General features: G+C 39.0%; 1 protein-coding gene across 1 annotated transcript in view; it reads left to right on the top strand.

Moving 5' to 3' along the window:
- COL25A1 (collagen type XXV alpha 1 chain) overlaps positions 1-17,488 on the top strand; it is a 658,924-nt gene extending 641,436 nt beyond the window's left edge. Inside the window, exon 36 of the mRNA XM_089668497.1 lies at positions 4,533-17,488. Within this exon, the coding sequence (XP_089524623.1) occupies positions 4,533-4,535 (3 nt within the window). The 3' untranslated portion in view covers positions 4,536-17,488. The remainder of the gene's footprint in view (positions 1-4,532) is intronic.
- Positions 17,489-17,996: the final 508 nt, after the last annotated feature.

The raw sequence follows: 17,996 nt of genomic DNA, 5'->3' as shown, positions 1-17,996 counted from the left end.
CTTGTCAAACAATAACATTCAGTTGAGTTACTCAACGTGTGATTTGTGGCATTTTGTATGTTAGAAGAGTAAAATATTTATATTTTTAATGTGTAGTCAAACAAGCATTTGTTAAGCGTTCAGTACAAGACGTAGTATCTTTAGTATTGAACCATGGGCTTTATGTAGGTAACTTCAGCTGATTTGGCACTGCCAAGAGAAAAGACGTTTGCTTCTGTGTTTTGTTAGTGTCCCTGGGTGATAGATGCCTTATCTCTCTACTGAAAGAAACTTAACTCCTTCTATTCTTGGCTGTGCCATAGCCACTGCGACTCCTTTCTGCGTTTTCCAGTCAGTTACCTCCCCAGCTGAGACTACATATTGCCTATAGTGTGAACAAATCTGCTGCGGCAGTTACAGGGCTTGTGCTCCTAAAATCTTTACCAGGATGCTGGCGCTCCTATGCCTTAGGCTGCAACATTTAAATGCTCTGTAGCAGCCATGTAACAGGAGCACTGGCTGTTTAAAATTGGGCACCATTTTCCTGTCATTCTGTCCCAATTCTGTTTTATGGCCATTATTTTGCCAGTGTAGCCTTCATATTCTTTCTCTTGGGGTGAAAGTCTCAGCTGATTCTCTGCCTTCTTATGGGCTCACTACTAGCAATAGATAGAAGTTGTAGATAGCTGGGCTCACCAACAAACCCCTACAATGTACCCTTTTGATTCAGTCTCTAAATCTTCAGCTGACATGCTGTCTGAGGAGAAGATAGATGAGGAAGATTACCCTCTTTTTCTCAGAAATCATATCAGGATGATATGCCTTCGGTGGAGACTTCATCCAAGCTAAAGGATATCCCCGATGCGGTACACTTTTGTTTACCATTAAAGCAGCCTGAGTCTGCACACCCTAAGATCCCCAACATAGGGTCCTAAAAATTGTGCATGCCTGCCAAGTCTACTCACTCTTAGAGTCTGTCTTGTATGGTAACTGGCCTGACTCTAAAAAAGCTCTTTGCGCCTCCTAAAAGTTTTGCACAGCAATATCATATGGAGTAGGGATTCCTGTAGAAATGGATGATCCCTGTGGTGGATGCAGCCATTGTTTGTCTCAGCGATACATTAATGGTCCCTGTGGAGGATAACACTACTGCGTGAATGTTTTGGCAGATACATTTCACCAGATCTCTATATTGAGCCTACTTTACATCCATATTTAGAGGATCCAATGGCTCAAATCCTGGTCAGTTGAACCCCTGTGCAAGAAACACCTTGAGTGACTGTCCTTTGAAAGAGGATGTCTGATTGGTCTCCACCCCCAGAAAAAGAAGGCTCCAAGCCTTTTTCTCAGGTACGGGTGACCCCACTTGTTTGAAGCCTTTTAGTCCTTCTGGTTTCAAGAAATTTCCAAGAAATTTCCAATGTTTTGATCCAGAGGGTCATTTTCAGAAGTTAAAAATGGAGTTTCAGACTCTTCCCTGCTTTGTGCTTCTCTCTCCACAGGCACAAGCACAAGCACATCTTACAGGGAGTCATCAGCAGGGAGTCATTGCCCACATCACGAGCGAGGAACACTTTCAGGAGTTTTAATCATACCTGTTCACAGTTCCCAAGTCAAATGGAGGAGTTTGTCCCATTCTGAATCTTCCAAAGGTTCTTATTGGGCTCAGTGGAGCTGATTACTTGCTTACTTGCATATTCCCATTTTTCTTCGTTACCAAGAAAAATGGTGCTCAGCATTACCAATTTGCAACTTTTTCTTTGGCCTGTCCATGACCCCCTGGTTTTCATCAAGTGCTTGCCCTAGTAATTGCTTTGCTCCATTCTAAGGGGATACACATTGTTGAGTATTGTAGCAATCTAATGCTAAAAGACCAGTTCTTTCTATCCCTGTCAGTCAATTTCCAGTGGACTGTGCAGATTCTGCAAAGATTCAGTTGGGTTCTCAACCTTCAGAAATCATTGGTGGAACTGACTTACTGATTAGAGTATCTGGCTTGATATTGGATATGTCCCTGTACAGGATCTTTCTTCCCTGGGAAAGACTTATCTTCTTCCCCCCACCCATGTGCCTGGGACCTTCAATCCCAGTACCGGCTCTCAATTCATGCTTGCATTATAACTTCCTTTGAGGCAGTGCTATATGCCAGTTTCATTCCAGACCATCTCAATGTTTTGGTAGTGTGGACAAATATCATGGTGGATTTCCAGCCCTGTGCTATAATCAGCAAAACCCTTTCCCGCAAAGATGTGGAAGGTTCTTACAATAGATGCCTGCTAGCCAGTGTAGAGAGGAATCCTGGATATCCTCTCAGTGCAGGGGGTCATCCAAGGAAGCTTGTCATCCCATCAGCCTGCTGGAACTCAGCAAGATTCTGTTGTCTGATCAATGCTGGACTGCTGAATTGCAAGGTCATCCTACAAAAATATAGATGAACAATGTAACCGCTGTGTCCTACAACAACCATCAAGGAGGCACCAGAACTTGTGTCACTTAAAGGGAAGAGATCCTTTATTAGGCAGAACTGCACATTCTAGCCCCATGTGGTGTCCACATGCCAGGTGTGAAAAAATTGGTAGGCAGATTTTCTCGGTCGTCAGTGTCTGGATCTGGGGGAATCAACTTTCCATCCAGAGATGTTCCAGCCCTTTGCCCCAGGTGAGGGATCCCAAGACATGGATCTTCTGGCTTCCAGATTCAACTACAAATTAGACAGGTTTGTTGCCAGGTCCAGGGACCCTCAGGCCTTCATAATGGACATTCAGGTGACTCAGCTTCAAATGTTCTACATCTTTCCACCTTTTAAGTTTCTGCCTCGACTGCTCCACAGGATCAAGATGGAGGGCATTCTAGTAACATACTCAGAATCCTTGCAGACTTTCTGCAGGCCCTTTCAGATCATCTGGATTGTCTGTCCAAAAGGGCCAGTCCTCCATCCTGCTTCTTGATCACTGGCTGTAATGGCATGGTTTTGGAAGCCCAGGTCATACAGGGGCAGGGGGCCTATTGGATTCAGTTATCTCTACCTTCCAGAAGGCTAAGAAGTCACCTTCTTGCAAAGTCTGTCATGGCACCTGAAAGAACCATTTTGCATGGTGCAAGACCAGTAAATATCATCTTAGGATGCGTCCTAGTCCTTCCACTAGTCTGGTCTAGATCAGGATCTGGCCTTGAGTAACTCTCATTCCTTAGTTAAGGCCTTTGTGTAGGGTGTTGTACACATTTCTCCCCCTGTTAATTCCCCTGTGACTCTGTCAGACCTGAACCTAGTTCTTTTGGCCCTTGAAATCCTTTTGGGGATATTACCTTACTCACAAGGAAACCTTTATCATTACTCATTGCCTCTACATGGAGGATCTCTGAGTGAGCGGCCTTATCCTGTAAAGAACATCTTCTAGTACTACACAAGAATAAGGTTGTCCTAAGGTCAAAAACCTCTTTTGTGCTTAAAGTATTTTCTTCCACCTTAACCAAGACTTTGTCCTTCCATCTATATGTCCTGCTTCAAAACATCCCAAGAAAATGTCTTTCCACTCTCTTGACTGTGGGAATGTTCAATAAAATTCATTTTAAGGATTAAGGAATGTCCCAATAATACAATATTTAGCATCAGTAAATGTTGATAAACAAATGATTGTATAGAACATACATATGTCTCATGTATGTAGGATTTAAAAGGTGAGTTAATTGAAAACACCTAGAATTGGACACACACACACACCATTCTCTTCTATGACTGAAGTAGGAAATAAACTGAAAGATTGTGATTCCTCATCCCACATCATTATAAGCAGTTAATGTTTTTAAAATCTGCTCACTGCTGACTTTTTGAGTGCTGACTGGCGCATTTTTGATGCAGCAAATCTGTAAACCTCACTTCTGCTTTATAGGTTACAGCAGATTCCTCTCACTGAGAATGTGTGAATGCACAGCACTGGCTTTGGTTGACTATGGGTACAGTCCAGCAGCAGTGGAAATATAATATAAGGGGAGTTTTGAGAGCTCTGCCATTGTTGCAACAGAACTTATATCAGCGATCAGCAACTTTGTAAAATATGTAACTGAGTTTAGTGGTTGGGGATGGGGAGGAAGGGAATTATTTCAAATGACTGACCTTGTTGGCATGTCGTTGCCTTAATGAAGCAGTCCTGGGTAGCCTGGAAAAACAATGTCTATACACATTGTACTGGTAAATCTATATTATGACTTTAACTAAACCAAGGGAATGATAGTTTTGCATTGCAGCCATGCACCTTGCTCTATTAAGTGCCCAGTCAATGACTTAGTCATTTAACTTTAATTCTCTTTAAATGGTTTCCTACTTAAGTAATGGGGGAACCAGGCCATTTAAACCTATGTACCCCCTGGATGCCTAAGTTTAGTTTTTGTGGTGATTTATTTATCATGTGGAAATCCCATAGCTAAATGTTTTCATTGCATGGTGACATAGACCTTGGAGGGTTTAAGTACGTTTTGGTAAAAATGACTGCACTGTTTGATTTTGCCTGCACTGCCTTACCACTGACAGCTGTTTTTCCTGTTTCTTTTTGCAGTGACAAGTCTAACCATGCAAGCATGAAGTTGTAAATAATTAAAACTGTGTATTTATAGATAAACATTTAAAAGAATGACTTCATACGTTTACATATACCTGCTTCTACATGTCCATCTTTTGTCTTCTTGCACAAGCTATTTGGCAGTAGTGAACACTGCTGATGGAATCTTTGGATCTGTGGAGTTACTTGACCATACATTTATATGACACTTTATATTAGTGCTTAGCTTATAAACATCCATACACTTGGCTTGTAATGTCATAAAAGACCATTTGTTGAAGACATATCTCCATATACTGACAATAACTCTTCTTGCAATTCATTTCCAACTGAACCTCCATGCCAAATAGCACAAGTGATTTGTGTCATCTCAATGTTTTTACAGACTAATGACATGCATGATGTTTCCGGAGTTTGCTGAGTGGTTGAACCTTATATGCTAGGCGATTGATCTTTGTGACTACTTACCCAAAACCCTTAACAAGTCACTTTCGTTCAATTAAAGGGAGTAACGCCATGGCTTGTAGCAAGGAAGAGATAAGTTGGTTGAGATATAAGAGCAGTGCTATTCTTTTTCGGAGATCCATCCAGCTATGTATCATCTCCTACTTGACAAGCCCAGATCTACTACTGAGGTTCAAAGGTCCTGATTGTCTTCAGCATCTTTTCATTCCATGCTAACCACAGCCCTCCAGGAAGTACAAGATGGGCATATCACAGTTATCAAATATGTTCCATGGATGCCACAAAGTTTGGAGTTGAGTTGTCTGAGAGGCTGCATCCTGTGGTGCATAAGACATTTGGCAATGAATAAGGTTAACCAAAAATGGGAAGACCTAGTTTTCATCAACAGACCAATCCTGGCTCATGAATTTTCTTATAAACTAAGCAGCAATGGAGATTCTCCATAACAGAGATCTTTTAATTCTCTGATGGGAGTAAAATGTATGACATTGTGTGGCAGGATCTTGCTAATATTGATATAATGCATTCATGTCCTCATTATTTTTATGAAGAAGTTTGTAATGTGCAGTCTATGGCTAAAACTCCAGCCACAGTAAGTGTTGTGGTCGCCAAAGGGTTTTGCTCTGTGTTTCTGCCTAACATGCTGATAATCAATCATCATGCCTTATTTTTTGCTGTTGTACCTTTATTCACAAAGCCTTGATAAAAGCATTGATGTATTGAAGAGATTAGATGTTAGTGCATAGCGGTCATATCATCATTGTGTGACTGACTTTATCTGCATATTCCAAACCCAGACAGTGGTAAGAATATAGCTGCTTTTACATTTATAGATGTAATATATTATTAGTCCATGTCTTATTATTATTGGTGCAGAAGAAATGTTTATTTTTGGTTTTATTCTACTTAAAAAGATAAAAAAAAACCTAAAAAAACACCATTGTGTTCACTTAAGACAGTATTTCAAAGCTTTTTCTTTTAATTGAGGGGCACACTGCATACAGATACAGAAGGTAATTTTTTTATAGTCAGGTTGTTTTTCACTGTGTCTACAAACTGCTTATATGATGCTGTCTTGAAAAGCACAATTTTGTCCATTTTCGCATGGTAGTCATACTTTTTGAGGATATCTTTCTTATATCTAATGGTTTTTACAAATGTATTCAAAACAGCAACACAGATCCCCTTCACTGTATGTACAGAAATGTATTTTTTACTGCTATGATGCAATGAACCAATTATCCCCCACCATCTTTGTAAGAGATTTGCCTATAATGAGACAACTTGAGGTAGCTGTCTCAAGTATTAAGTCTGAGGAACAGGTTTATGAAGGGAATTTATTTTTAACAAAACAATATCCTGCAGAGGCTTACCCTAGTGGTTGCCTTACTTTATTCTAAAGAATGCAAAAGTAAATCTGTAGTATTTCCTGGTGTTATCACACATCATGTGCTAGTATTTGTAATAAGGAGAAGCAAATTTCACTTTTCATTGAAGTGTTGAGGTATCAATAAATGATTATTGTTATGGTTTTCAGGTAAAATGGAAATAAAACACGGCTGACCCTCATTAGTATGCTATATTACCTAATAACAATATTTTATTGAAATACATCTTTCTTTAGTTTTGCCAAAAGGTAATAAGCAGTTTCCGTCACATTGACAAGTGACATTTTCAGAAAATGCAAGATTTCCACTAAAATATACATTCATCCTAAAACAACAATATAACTTTTCCTCCTTTGGTTTTTATGCATCAGAACTGAATGCTTTACTTTTGGTTAATTCCATCATGTATTTACATGCTGTACTTTATGTTTTAAATCTTGTATGGTGCTAACCATTTTTGGATGAAGCAGTCTATGTATCATTGTGGATGCTTTCTCTTAGAACACAGTTATACTCATTGCTGTAAGCTATGAATAGTAATATCATTTTCTTTTATCCCACCCCAGTTTTAGAAGCCTGCAAGGTCATTACAAAAAATGGATTAGTTTCATTGCTTTTTCTTAACTGTGGGCTTTAAATTACACTGAGAAATGTCATATTCTTATATACATTTTATACTTGTTCTCTGTTTAACTATCCAACCAAGTTTCTCCCTGCTATGTTTTTGTCCAGCTTCACCCACATTTTTTTCTTTGTGGAAAGAGTGGAGGAGGATTAAAACCTCTGTCAGGTTTTCATTACTGGGTCCCTGAAAGAGAATGTAAATTTGTTTTATACTAGAGTAGTGAAGAGTTAGAACCTCTATTAGGTCTTTAAAGCTGTATGTGCATTTGGGAGATTTCCTGTGTTTGTCACCAGGGCAGAAAAAGAGGGGAATCTTTCCAATGGGGTTATAGGCATCAATTAAACTATTCTCCACTCTATCTGACCTACAGTTCAGAATGCCAATGCCTGGGAAATAAGTGCATAAGGACAACTGTAATATCTTTAGATATATGTATGGTTCTTGGAACTGTCTATATCGCATACAGTCCCTAAAGTGTAAATCTTTAGTTTTTGCTTTGGATAGAGCAGAGATGGGTTAAAACTTCTGTCAGGTTATTTTTTTTTTTTTTCGCTGTCTGTGTAGTATTGGGGAAATTTCCTTTCATCCTCTCCCAGAGATGCAACAGGAAGTTGGATAAAATCTTCAAAAATTTGTTAAATTGCACTCTTAGACAGTTATCCCTGAAACAGATGTCCCCATAATAAGATTTCCCCTAACTCTAAGATATTGAATTTCCACTAATTTTCCTACAGGGTGACAGTGGTCACCATTATAAATAAAGGAATGAATGTTCCCAATGGGAAATCGGACAGCAATAAAAGGGTAACCTTTCACCAAAAAAAAAAAAGTTTTGCCTAGAGATATACTTTATTAAGTTCCCTACCTCATTTGCACACATCACACTTTTGCATTCCTTAACTGACTGAGTTTTGTAGGGAAAAAATGTTTTTCTGTCATATATTAATCTTTATATGACTGAAAATTTTAATAGATGTTACCTTTTGTTCAGTGATTGCAATAATTGCATTCATTGTTCATTGCATTCAGAACACATTTTCCATATTTATTCTTCCCGTACTTTGGTAGATTTTTGCTTTTTTGCCTGTATGAGTTTTATTTTGTGATTAATTTAGTCATCACATGGGAACTAGACACTGTGTGGTTTATTTACTAAAGCTGGAGAGTGCAAAATCGGGCTCACAAAATCAGGCTGCAAAGAAACCAATCAGCTTCTAACCTCAGCTTGTTCAATTAAGCTCTGGCAATAAAACCTGGAAGCTGTTTGGTTTCTATGCATACAGTAAGTGAGGCTGATTTGGCTCTTAGTAAATAAACCCCCATGGGACTAGACACCATTTTCTTTTTTTTTACCTCATTTAGAAGAGGTAAAGCAAATGCATTCAAGACATGCTTTATTTCTCCTTTTACCTTATTTTAATGCTACTATTGACTTTTTGTAGGAATATAATACTGTTTAGGATGTATTTGTGGTACAGGTTAGTCAATGCTAATAGCAAGTTGACAAATGTAAGGCCAACTATTATATTGCTAGCAGTCCTCTTATTCATTTAAAAAATTCAAACATTTAAGCCAATAAGTTTGCTAAAGAATCAGTACATACTATATTATTATATGTTTTAAAGGTGGTAACATTATATACTGTATATATGCCATTTTGATTTCACTGGTAGCTATATCTTTCAAATTTTGCTAAATGTATGTTCAAACCAGGTATGTTCAATGTAACATAGAAAACTGAGATCATAAGAGATTGAGATAAAAGTGAAGTAAAGAGTTTGTCTGCCATACATTGTTTCAGCAATGATGTATATAGGAATTCTGCTTCCATGTGTTGAATCTGCATTCATTCCTCTGCAGGTTGAATGACATTTATTTGGCAGTGCATGGTTCCTTGAATTTCATGGGAAAAATGCACATTGGGTACAAGCATTCAATTTAAGTTCCAGGAGCGGATGTCAATTAGACTGGGCCATTTGGCATCTATGGGACTGCACATGACACCTTCCCCATTGAGTTCAGTTAACTCAGTATGCAAGATTTATGCATGGCCTTACTGTGCCTGTACTGCAGCTTTGAAAATAATGCACATTTATAAAGCACATCTTTGAAGCAAGTGAAGCCTCTGTCATTTCAATAAATGAGAAAAGTCAGGGCGAAGAAATGCTGGTTACATGATCTGTCAAAATCATGTTAGCAACCTCTCACGGCATGTTTGCAGCAATATTTTGCTGAGAAATCTACAGTTTCTACACTCCAGCCTGCATTTTATGAATAGTACATAAGATGCAAGCTTGGAGTAACCCCTGGGATGTACATATGAATATAATCTTTATTATTCATTTATTCATCATATTAGTATTAGGTCATATAATAATCTATAATATCTACTCATTTTGCTACACATATGAAGGTTGAGGCAAACCTATAACCTATAACTCTGTAACCCATAGCAAGCTGATAATATCTTAAGAACCCCATCTCTATTTTACATTATATACTGTATATATAAAAAGTATGGTGGGTAATTCAGGATTTATAACTAAGCTACACAGTTTGAAATCCAACCCAAGGAGAGCCCTTTCTTACTCATACATTACAGGACACAGGATGGTATTCTGGAACCGAAGAGGTATGCAGCTGCCTTTGGCAGATTGGACACTGCAAACAAGAGCTGTAAGGACAAACCAGTATTACTCCATTCTCACAGTATGTCTCCACTTTTTTTGTTGCCATTGTCCTTAGGAGAACAAACGTCTTCTCTCTGCTCTGTGAGAAGTACACCACTTTCTTTTATCTTTTTTGTTTTCTCAAGATTATTACTACTAGGAAGTTTTCTTTAACTGCTGCAGAGTTGCTGAAGCTTAATTTAGCAGCTTTTGAACTGGTTACTCCTTGGCTTTGCTTTGGGGGGTCGTACTCAAATCCCACCAGGAAGAAGATACAGGGCTGAGTTGAATTAGCCACAGGGTGCTGTACAGGTCCATAGCTGTATAGCAATCGGTCCATGAAGACTCCATAGGGAGTATTCCCACCAGGAGGGCAAAGATCATTGGTTGGGGCTTTGTCCCTAACATCCTTCATGGCCGACTGGGAGAACTGCTGTAAGCCAGTGCTTTGCCATATCTGAGAACCTAGATGTGCTGCACTCCAAAATCAATTGCAGTTGGCGGTGTGGGAAGTATGGTCCATTTTTTACATTTGCCACCAATTTTGTGTTGCCATGCTCTCAGCATGGGGGCCTCACTGTATTTGTACAGCCTTTTTTCTGGGCAGGCATAATGTGCATATGTGTGTGATCTTTGCACGCATGCATGCAGACTTTTCACTTCTGCTTGCCTCACTTTCATCATCACAGCACAGAAATCTATTGGATATTCTTTCTGCTTACAGTAACTGATCACAGAAGGATTAATCCTTCCTGCTCAGCAGTGTATATTTATGAGTACCTCTAGTGTGGCATTCCTCACAATCTGTGGTGGATCACAAAGGGGGAAGGTGTTAGGCCCTGTCATCCTACAGTTGGCTAATGTCTCAGAAAGGGGGCATGCAGTATTTTCCCTAGAGGTTTTGTTTTTGTAAGCAAAGACCTTTATCAAACTTAACCCTGCTCCTCCTTTATTGTTGAGAGAGGTATTTTATAGCACAATGTCTGAATTTATGGGGAAATGTTCAGCCCTATTTGAGGCCTTAAACTGCAGGGGCCACAAGCAGGCCTCCACATCCTCTCCCCCAGAGTCCATATCTGAACTTCCTCTAGCTGCTTTGGCACTTCACTTCCTGAAGTTGAGGATGAGGATGGTACCTTGTCCAGTTTAGAGGTTTTGGTACATGAGGAAATTCAATTTGCTGATATGTCTATCAAACCTAAGGAACCTATTTCTGCCCTTACTGATGTAGTTTGCATGTGCCTTGACCTAGAACAGCCTTTTCAGAGGTCACCAGCCTAGGTTCCATAAAAACACCTTGGCCTGCTAACACCATGTACTTTCACTTTTACATTACTTTACTTTTTTGGTGTTTTAAAGTGACTGGCCTCATCCTGAGAAAATCTCTACCAATGCCAAGCATTGTGCTCAGCAATATGCTATTGAAGAGGAATTCCTGAAGAAATGTGCTTTCCCGATTGTAGAACCAGCTATTTCCTGCCTTAACAAAACCTTAACAGGATGTTTCAGTATTTAAGGACCCTGTGCATTATAAGTTAGAAGCCCTTTCCAAGTCCTTCTTCCCCCCTTGCAGGCCTTGCTATGCAACCTGCCATTGTAACCATGTCTATCTTCCAGGCTCTTGCTGTCTCGTCTAAGGCCATGGCTCAGGACCCTGGGTTCATATTAATGGATCCTTCTGTACTCCAAAAACTAGAGTTCTTGCCCATGGCCCTGTGCTATGGGCTTATGCATTCACTTCAACAGGTATCCAGGATGGGTCTCTATTTGGTACAGATGCGAAAGATCATTTGGCTGAAATATTGGTCTGCTGAGCTTCCGTGCAAGAAGCATTGGATGACCTTTTTTTGCTGAATCTTGGGACACCTATATGTAGAAAATTAGGGATGGAAGAGTATCTATTTACCTCAGAAAAAGAAGGCAAAAAAACTCCAGGACATAAACCTTCTGCTCCTGTGATGAGGAGAGTTCTTTTCATTTCGCTCTTAGTCTGGGGTTCAAGTCCAAGCTTGAAACTTAATTCTGCTGTAAGGCCTGTACCCCAAAGCAAAAACTCCAGGGCATAAACCTTCTGCTCTTAAGATGAGAACAATTATTTTCATTTCTCTTTCAGTCATGGGGTTCAAGTGCAAGCTTGAAACTTAATTCTCCTGTAAGGCCTGTACCCCCAAGCCCACCAAGTCTCGAAAAAAGTTCTACTCTTAATGAGGGAATACCCCAATTTGTCAAAGTTGGGGGATGTCTCTTGGCCATTGCTGCCAACTGGTCTTATGATACTTGAGATGCTTGGGTCCAGAACAATGTTTCCAGGGGCAACAAACCAGAACTTCAGTCACTAACTCCACCCTGCTTTATGCTGTCGAATTCTCCAACGTCTTCGAGTTCGGGTTTTGGGCCTAATGGTGGCCTCCTTCATGGTAGTTCCATAGAAGCAGACTATTGCAGCTCATGATTTTGGCAGTGTGGGACAAGTAGGCTCAGTCTTCGAATTGTCCGATATGCCTGGCAAGCAAGACCAGGCTTATTCTGGTGTGGTGGACGTCCATTCCGATGGTGGAATCTTTGAAATCCTTTTCCCTGGTGATCTGGAAGGTGCTCACAACAGATATCAGCCTGTCATCGTGGGAGGAGTCCTGCATACCCTCTCAGCACTTGGGGCTTGGTAATTGGAGAAAGCTCAGCTCCTAATCAATATTATGGCACTCAGAGCAATTCAGTTATCTCTTCAACACTGGACCTCTCAGCTGCAAGGTTACCCACCAGGACCAGTCATACAATGGCATTTGCAGTGGCTTACGTCAACCATCAGGGAGGCACCAGAAGCCACACAGCTCAAAGAAGAGTGGACCTGATTCTGGCTTGGACAGAACTTCATTTTCCAGCCCTGACCACCGTGCACATTCCAGGTGTGGAAAATTGTCAGGTTGTCCTTCTCAGTTAGTGTCTGTATTCCAGAGAATGTTCTCTCCACCTTGCGGTGTTTTGAGCTCTCTGTCACAGGTGGAGGACATTGGATATGGACCACCTGTCTTTTATGTTCAACAACAAATTGAACACATTTGCCACCAGGAGCAGGGATCCTCTGGACTAAGCAGTGGAAGCTCTAATGACTCCCTGGTGGGATTAGTTCAACTTGATCTATGCCTTTCTCCCACATAAAGCTCCTTTCTCGCTCACACTGCAGGACTGAGATGGAGGGCATTTTAATGATCCTCATTGCACCAATCTGGTCCAGGAGGATGTGGTACTATACTCTATCAGACTCCTGGAACTCTCTGTGGTCCTCCCAAATCCTCCTGATCTTCTGCTCAAGTGGCCAGTTTACTATCCATCTTCTCGACCACTGGCTTAAATGGCTTGGCTGTTGAAGCCCAGGTCCTGAGGGACAGGAGCCAATCAGATTTGGTCATCCCTACGCTATTAAGGGCTATGACATTGACCTCTAATGTACTTGGAAAGTGTACTTTGCTTGGTGCAAGACAAGGAAATTCCATTCCAGGGAGTACGCCATGCAATTAATCCTATTGCCTCTGTGTAGTCTGGATCAGTGTTTGGCCTTGAGTACCATCAAGGGTCAAAACTCTTTTTCAAAAGGTATCTGCTTCTCACTCCTTAGTAAAGGCCCACTTACTTGGTGTCACTAACATTGTTCATACTCTACATTCTCCAGCGACTCAAATAAACTTTTAACCCAGTCCTAATAGTCCTTAAGAGATTGTCCTTTGAGTCTCTTGGGGATATTCCTTTGTCTGCCATCACTTGCAAGGTTGCCATCCTTATCACCATCACTTCTACAAGATGGGTTTCTGAGTTGATGGCCTTGACCTGTAAAGAACCCTTTCTTCTGATACACAAGGACAAGACTATTTTGAAACCAAAGGCATATATTTTTCCTAAGATGGTTTCATCTTTCCATCTTAAACAGGACATTGTCTTAGCAGCGATGCTGTGATGAACTAGAGGTTACTCTCCGTTGTTTGGATGTGGTATGTGCTTTTCAGTTGGTTCCAAAATACCATCCTGTGTCTTGTCATGTACAGTTATAAAAACAGAATGTTTTTCTTGCCTGTGAAATTCTTTTCCTGGAGTACATTAGAGGGTACAGTTCCCTTCCATCTGTTCACATGCTCCACTCCTAATATTGCTTAAAGCATGGTATAGTAGGTGGGGTCTACTGGGTTGTTTTTGCAGCTCTTGTTTGCCCAATATTCTGAAAGCAACCACATAGTCTATTTGGTTCTACAATGTACTCCAAGAAAATAATTTTATAGGTAGGACAAAAATCTTATTTTCTCATATATTGCAAATTGTCACACCAACTGACAGCCTGAACATTAGTTTATGTTCAATCTAAGAGAGAACAAAGAGATGTGTTTCCTAAGAGATTGTGCTCTAACTTCACTAAACACTGGAATCCCTCATTGCAAAAAGAGATTGACTTTGCGTGATAATCTACAATTATCAAACAGACATTCTATGTATATTATCTGTTATTGGCTACAACAATTTTTTATTAATCCATAATTTATTAATTATATTAACAAAAATTCTAGTCATATTCTCCACTAATGCTTCAATTAACTATATACTGTAAGCCATGCTGCATGATACTTTACCTAGAGCAGCATATATTAGGGGGTCTGTCTCTAATTTGTTCTACACAATATTCACACAACTTTCACCCAGGATTCCCACATATTATCAATTAAATCCAGTTAGAAAAATGTGTGACCCTTTGGTAAAAGTTGTGTGAATCTTGTATAAAATCATTTATAAAAGGACCCTACTGGCCATTACAATTTTCAAGCCTTGAACCTGCATTGACACATTTTAATTAGGGATATTTGTCCAATCTAAGAGAAGAAACTATATATGAAAAGATTTTTTCAAACCTATGGGGAGATACAATTTACATGAACATCATATACTGATAAAGAAAAGTGCTGAATATCTTGTTCTCTAAGTATAGTAGATGATGGTAATAATTACCTGTCCTTGCCTGCCAAAAATGTGGTTGATCGGTCCAATAAAAACTTAGCAACAGCTTTGTAATATAGGGGAATAGTCTCTAACCTCTAAGCCCTAATATTACACAGCTCTTTGTTCGTTAACATGAACTGCCAAAATCCTAATATGCACTTACTATTATTAGTATGGGACTGTAAGCATAGGGCAGTTATAAAATCAATTAGGTCTAGTGTGGTGTTAAAAGCAGAAAACTTGTATACATCATTGTGAGGCCATAGCCAACTTATACACACCTGTAGTGTATGTATAAAAGGTGGAATAGAAAATCTCATTATATGGTGTCTGTATCTGCTTGTATAGGAAGTAATCATACAGCTGCTTCTCTTAGAGTCTTTACACCTACTGGAGTACGTACAAAACCTCTGTAAGTGTGTATGCCAAATCTGTAACATTTTTTTATTGCCCAAATGTAGGCCAGAATCAGTACTGATGGCCTGATCTTAATATTAGTCAGACTTAGTGTATGTGTGTGGCCAGTTTGAAATTAAATGTAGATGGTTGCAGAATTTGGGTAGGAGATGGAGCTTACACTAGTGCTTTGATGTAATGCTGATAAACCAAACTGTCATTGTTAAATATCTATTGATATATTTCTTGTCCCTTAACAGACCTATCACTAGTGCTTACATAGCAGATACTAGGAATGACCTAATGCAAATCCCCAGGAATCCAACATTATGATCTCAGGCCTCAGCAAACTGTTGAGAGGCTCTCTACGCTGCATTGTGGGATGTAGTGGGAGCATTCCTTAGATATATGTAAAATGTAGGAAGCCGGATACTGCAAGCCAACTAGTCCTATTGGGGCCCTGGGAATCCTGCAACAACACTTTGAAAAAGGAGTCCCACACATTGGTACCTTTTCGGTGCCCAATATCTGGTGGAAAGTTTAGCTTGCTTTGCAGCCACTAGTGAAGGGCGTGCTTTAAATAATTTTCTACCACCACAAACCTGACACTACAATTGTCTATGGTAAATTTAATGTACTGAATGGTTTCAAAAGTGTTGTCATGAGTCCAGATAGCAGTTATTTCAAACATATACATAAGTGAATACAATGTAGTATATATTTTTGTCATTTTTGAAAGATGTATGTATATTTCTTTCTTTTCTGTTAAGATATACATATTTTTTGCTCATTTTGTATTTCCTTTTTTAAACACTGTTGTAGATTGATTATTTTAATTGCAGAATGCAAAAGGACCCTTGTTAAATGAAGGGTTCTTTAGGCATTAGGCTGCTATTGACGATACTATATAAGGTGGATGTTGTGATCAGCGATGACCGTATTCAGAAGAGAAAGTAAAGTTTGAGGCACATGTGATCATGTTAGCTCTAGAACAACGTTCTTATTCTGATATGTGTAATGCACACCAAGTAGCTGTAACCCTCAGCATCAACCATACGTTATTTTTATAGTGAACGTTACCAAGCTATTTTTCTAGGGATATTAATAGAAATCATGTTTTTCTGATTGGTTGCTGTGATTTCCAATATGCTCATTAAACCATTATTTTTTGAGGGGTAATTCTACATTTTTTGGAATGAACAATGTTCCCTTTTAAATCTCCATGTTGGACATGATTTGAGTGAATTGAAATGTTCATACATTGTCCTAAACAAAGAAAAACAAAATGTAGTATATGGCATGGACCAATGGAAACACAGGCCTTCAGGCCATTTGCTTTCATCCCATGCATTCAGGAAGACAGGCTATATTTTGTATTAGCTTTTTTTGTTTTGGAATCCATACACAGTGAAAAGCTTTTCTGTAACATGAACAGTTTTTATTGATCCAACCAATTTTTCAATCAGATAGATTTGCACTCAAATATGTACAGCCCTAAAGTAGAACTAAAAAAAATTATTTTTTCATTTTTTTTTTTGCTTTCTGTGTCCCATTGGGGAGATTTCCTTTCACTCCCTGCTCCAAAGCCAAAACAGGAAGTGAGAGGAAATCATTCCAAAGTGAGGAAATCCATGGTTCTCACCATGGTCACTGCCTCTGGTGTCCCCATTGTAAGGTATCACCTCTGTTCCTGTTCTGCTTACAACCCAAAATTTGGGTTTTTTTACTTTTACTCTCAGTGATAATGGTAAACAGGACAAATAGAGAGGATGAATCTTCCTAATCGGGGCACAGAGAGCAATAAAATCCTGAGATAAGTCTATACTATTCAAAACAAAACAAAATAAGTTTTCCCTATCGTTAAATTTTAAAAGTGCTGATTTTTATATGCAGCAACCAAGAGCAGTAAATTCACTTCAGTTCCTTATTCTTAATATATTATGGTGACTTGTTTTTTGAATTAGACAGATGATACCACAGAGTATTTAACAGCTACTTTTGGGTAACAAATTCAATTTCACCAGTTATCCTTAAATATATATATCTTTTTGACAGCTGCAGTTGATCTGTATGCTGGAACAAATAGACCAGCACAACTTTACCAACTTTCTGAATAAGATCATGTGTGTCTTATCACTGGAAGTATTTTTCTTGTCACTGAGCGCAAAAACATCCATGTTTGCCTTTGCACATGACTGTAAACAGTTGTCAGTCATGCAGTTTTACCTTTTTACATTTGTATTTCTTTGTCTTAACAAGACATGGATTTTGTGTTTTATTGCTCACCATACATTGGAAATGACCTGAGTTTGTACTTTAATTTTCATTTATTGTTCATGGTGATAAGCTGATCTTCAGATTTATTTTTACACTATGTATGGCATATTTTCATAATGTAAAAAGTGTGTAATTAAAGTATTAATCTCCCAATGTCTAAAGACTTTTTTTCTGTGTATGTTACTGGGGGGATATGTATATTTTCACTATGACAGCTTTCAAATGTCCCAGTGTACCATGATGTGCCAAAACATTTATTCTGTATGAAATGGTGCCAATATGGTAAGTCATTTTCTTCCTGAATGATACAAATAAGAGGTGAAATCGGGGTGGGGGTCAAAAGAAGTAAGCACAACATGATTTCCAGTTGCATACTAATACTATTATCATTTTGGCCAACTAAATGTATTTGTCCAATAGCTAATGTTGGATGGGTAGTACTGAATTTATTCAAATTGCAAGACGTGTAGGACAGGGATTGCCCTTGAGTAGTTTTTAGACTAATTGCCAATTGGTAATGGAAATTAAATAAAAAAAAAATGGGTCTGAATTGTAACGCTAAAGAATAATATGCTTTAAGACACTTCTAAAGAGTTAGAATAAACCAGTACTTTGTTCAGCCTTATACACACGATGAAATTATCGGACAAATGATTTCCAT

The sequence above is a fragment of the Staurois parvus genome, unplaced genomic scaffold, assembly GCF_062004578.1.
Source record: "Staurois parvus isolate SC_StPar_1 unplaced genomic scaffold, SC_StPar_1.0 ptg000058l, whole genome shotgun sequence".
Taxonomy (NCBI): domain Eukaryota; kingdom Metazoa; phylum Chordata; class Amphibia; order Anura; family Ranidae; genus Staurois; species Staurois parvus.
This window is presented reverse-complemented; position numbering and strand designations above follow the sequence as displayed.